Raw genomic sequence first — 3,174 nt, 5'->3', positions numbered from 1 at the left:
ATGACGAATGCCATTGCAGACTTAAACGGCTGACCCTCCGCCCGCCGTCAGTCGATCGGTGCAGTGACTGGAATAGTTCGCCGTCCTGTCGTCGTCCCCAGGCTTCAAGTGGGTTTCGTTGATAAGGCAGACTTCGACGGCTTGATCGCGAAGAAATTCGCGAAGAAGTTCGCCGGCTTGGGTGCGGACGCCGTTGGCATTCCACACGACGACCAAGAGCCCTCTAACGCTTCCTTTGGTGCAGCTGTTGTGGGTTGACAGTGGTCGTGGCTGGTGCGGCCATCAGCACTGCAGCAGTGAGTTGCTGCGACAGGACCTCGATCAACTTTGTGGTGTTGGTCACGAGGGCAGTGAGCTGGGCGACGATGTTGGCCAGGTTGGCGATGGAAGCAGCAGGCGCGGCCCCATCGCTGGAAGGGGGAGGCGCAGCTGCTTTCTGTGAGAGTCCACCTGGGCCTGCTCGACTGTCATAGTCAATCGCTGGGTACCCACGAGGCGTCGACCCCGCGAGCCGGCGGTTGGCGGGGCGTGGCCTGGTCGACATCGTGTGGGAAGCAGTACTCGGTGGAGGCGCAGTGGCCTCAGGCGTCGATACGTCCTCGGATGCAGCGGGAGCAGGAGCGTCCGACGCCATCGGGAGAGAGGAGGGCGCCCTTGATGCTGCCGCTGCGAATGAGATACCAGGCCATCTCGTTGCTGGCTTCTTCGGATGTGGCGTGGGTGTTTGGCCACGTTGGCTAGCGATGGCACTCTTCCACACCTCACACCTACGATAGCTGGCCACGTGTGCGCCGTCACAGAGTGCACATGTTGGTTTCTTGGTAGGTGGACGGAGGCACGCTCGTCCTGCGTGGGCGCCGGAGCATTTTATTCATCTGTTTCGCATAGAGTAGTGGCGCGCGACGTGATTTATCCCCTGGCAGCGAAAGCACTGCAATGGTCCTCTGCTGGAGCGAAGATCTTCGGTCCGAACCGGGACGTCGGCGACCCATTTCTATTGGTAGAGCTTGCGGTTCTCCACAGTGTCAGAGCATACGACCAGGAAGAGCGGCATATCATCTCGTGATTTAGGTTACTTCATCTTCGCTACTGTCCGAATGTAGAAGCCCAGGTCAGATGATCGACTTCCATGTTGAATGGGAGGTCGCATATTACGATCTTCAAGACCTTGTCAGGTGCGGAAGCGTGTGTATAGAATGGGATACCATGCTTAGACGCCTCCAGAGTGACCCGGCGATAATCGTCAGCTGTGCGAATAGGGACCCTGTACAAGTCATACCCGGCAGGCTTCACGGTGTACACGGACATTGTCCAGCTGCGCAGCAACTTCTGCGGTTCCCCATAGGGCGGCCGATACTGGAGGACCATTGGAGGAAGACGTGAGTCTGTCTTCGGCGCAGGATCTCGCGGCATGTGCTCTGCCGCGTCAGCGATCGCGACGAATGAGTTGTCGACGGCAGGTGGAAGCGTCGTCGATGACTGTATGCGTCTTGCAGTTCTCAAGGCCGGGACGAAGCCGTCGGCGTCAGGGGCGAAATCTTGCTTTGCCCTCTTCTCATTCGGCTAGCTGTGAACAGCGGATGTCGTGGCTGTTGCTCTCCTCTTATTTTTCCCGCTTCGTCAGTGTGGCTCAGGCGCGGTGGAGCTCTCATCTTCTGAATCGGGGAGCGGAGCAGACAGCGCTGTCTTCAAGGTTTCCGTAGCTGTGTCCATCAAATCCATAGCCGTAGCACTGGCCGTCGTTACCTGGGGGGCCAGAGGGGGCCGCCGACGGCGCAACAAGCGCGACCGGACGGCGATCTGCCACACCGCTCGCGTTGCTAGCACGCACAGGTTCGTCTTTCTCGCTGCTGCACATCTCAGCGAGTCGTCACAAATGAGCTCCTGAGGGTGGGCGGCCATCTAAAATACCCTCCCCCTGCGAGGCGTTCTCTACGCGGTCCGATGCCGCGGCCGCAAGTCAGGTGTCGCTGAGACGCTGGCGTCGGCGTCTGTGTTGGCGTCGGTGTAATTGCCTCGTCCGCCCTGGTGCCCGTTCGTTTTCTTTGCTGAGCATCTTTTTAATTAGACTCATTCCCATGCCTTGCTGAGGTTATAGTCGCAATCTCAGTTGATGAGTCTGTTCCTGCTACGAATTTCGATAGCCTCTCTAACGACAGTGTCCCAGTATTTAGATGTCTGCGCCATGACCCTTGTATGTTTGTAGTCCATTTCATTACTTTCGGACAACCAGCGCTCTGTAATCGCTGACTTGTTGTGGTACCTAAGTCAGGGGTGCCTCCGATATTCTCAGCAACAATCTTCGATGGTGCACACTGTCTTCCCACACTGACACGGAATATGGTATATTCTGGCCCATCGCAAACCGAGATCGTCTTTAACGCTTATCAATAATGCTCATGTTTTATTGGGTGGGCAAACGACAGTTCCTATTCGGTGTTTCCCCGATAGTGCGCCAGTATACGGTAAATAGGCAGTGGCTATCTCTTCCTCCGTGACTTCTTCCGTCTCCACATGCTGTACTGTAGAGGAGGGGCGGAGAGCGTATGTGATCTGCCATTCAGAGTACTCGTTTCTCTGGAATACAGTTTTGAGGGGTTTCAGCTCAAGGAGCACAGACAAGAGTGGCTTCGCGAATTTCTATACGGAGTACTTCGAGGAGGAAGCTTTGGCGTCATCCAAATGGAAACCTACTTGTGTTCTCCGTTATGTGGATGTCATGTCCGTGATGTGGCCCCGTGTAAAGGACAAGCTCCTTGACTTCCTTGTTGCACACCTGACCTCGCTACATCCGAACATAAAATTCACCATGGAAACCGAAGCAGAAGTAAGATTACCATTCCTTGACGTCATGGTAAAAAGAAGAGCCGTTGGCGGCCTGGGCCACGGGGTATATAAGAAGAAAATGACACCGACCTGTATTTACATGCGGATAGCTGCCACCACCTTTCGCAGAGGAATGATGAGCTAAAAACACTGGTGCACAGGGTGCGCACCACCTCTGACGCAAAGAGTCTGCCGCATGATCTGGAATTCCTCAAAACTCTATTCTGGAGGAACGGGTACTCGGAATCGCAGATCAGACACGCTCTCCATCCCACCTCTACAGTACAGCATGTGGAGACGGAATAAGTCATGGAGAAAGAGATAGCCACCGCCTATATACCGTATACA

At 55.4% G+C, this 3,174-nt stretch overlaps 1 protein-coding gene across 1 annotated transcript; it reads right to left on the bottom strand.

Moving 5' to 3' along the window:
- Window positions 1-223: 223 nt before the first annotated feature.
- LOC126267667 (uncharacterized) lies at window positions 224-634 on the bottom strand. Its single transcript, XM_049972968.1, has one exon. The coding sequence runs from the start codon at window positions 632-634 to the stop codon at window positions 224-226; it is 411 nt and encodes a 136-aa protein (XP_049828925.1).
- Window positions 635-3,174: the final 2,540 nt, after the last annotated feature.

The sequence above is a fragment of the Schistocerca gregaria genome, chromosome 4 (assembly GCF_023897955.1).
Source record: "Schistocerca gregaria isolate iqSchGreg1 chromosome 4, iqSchGreg1.2, whole genome shotgun sequence".
Taxonomy (NCBI): domain Eukaryota; kingdom Metazoa; phylum Arthropoda; class Insecta; order Orthoptera; family Acrididae; genus Schistocerca; species Schistocerca gregaria.
This window is presented reverse-complemented; position numbering and strand designations above follow the sequence as displayed.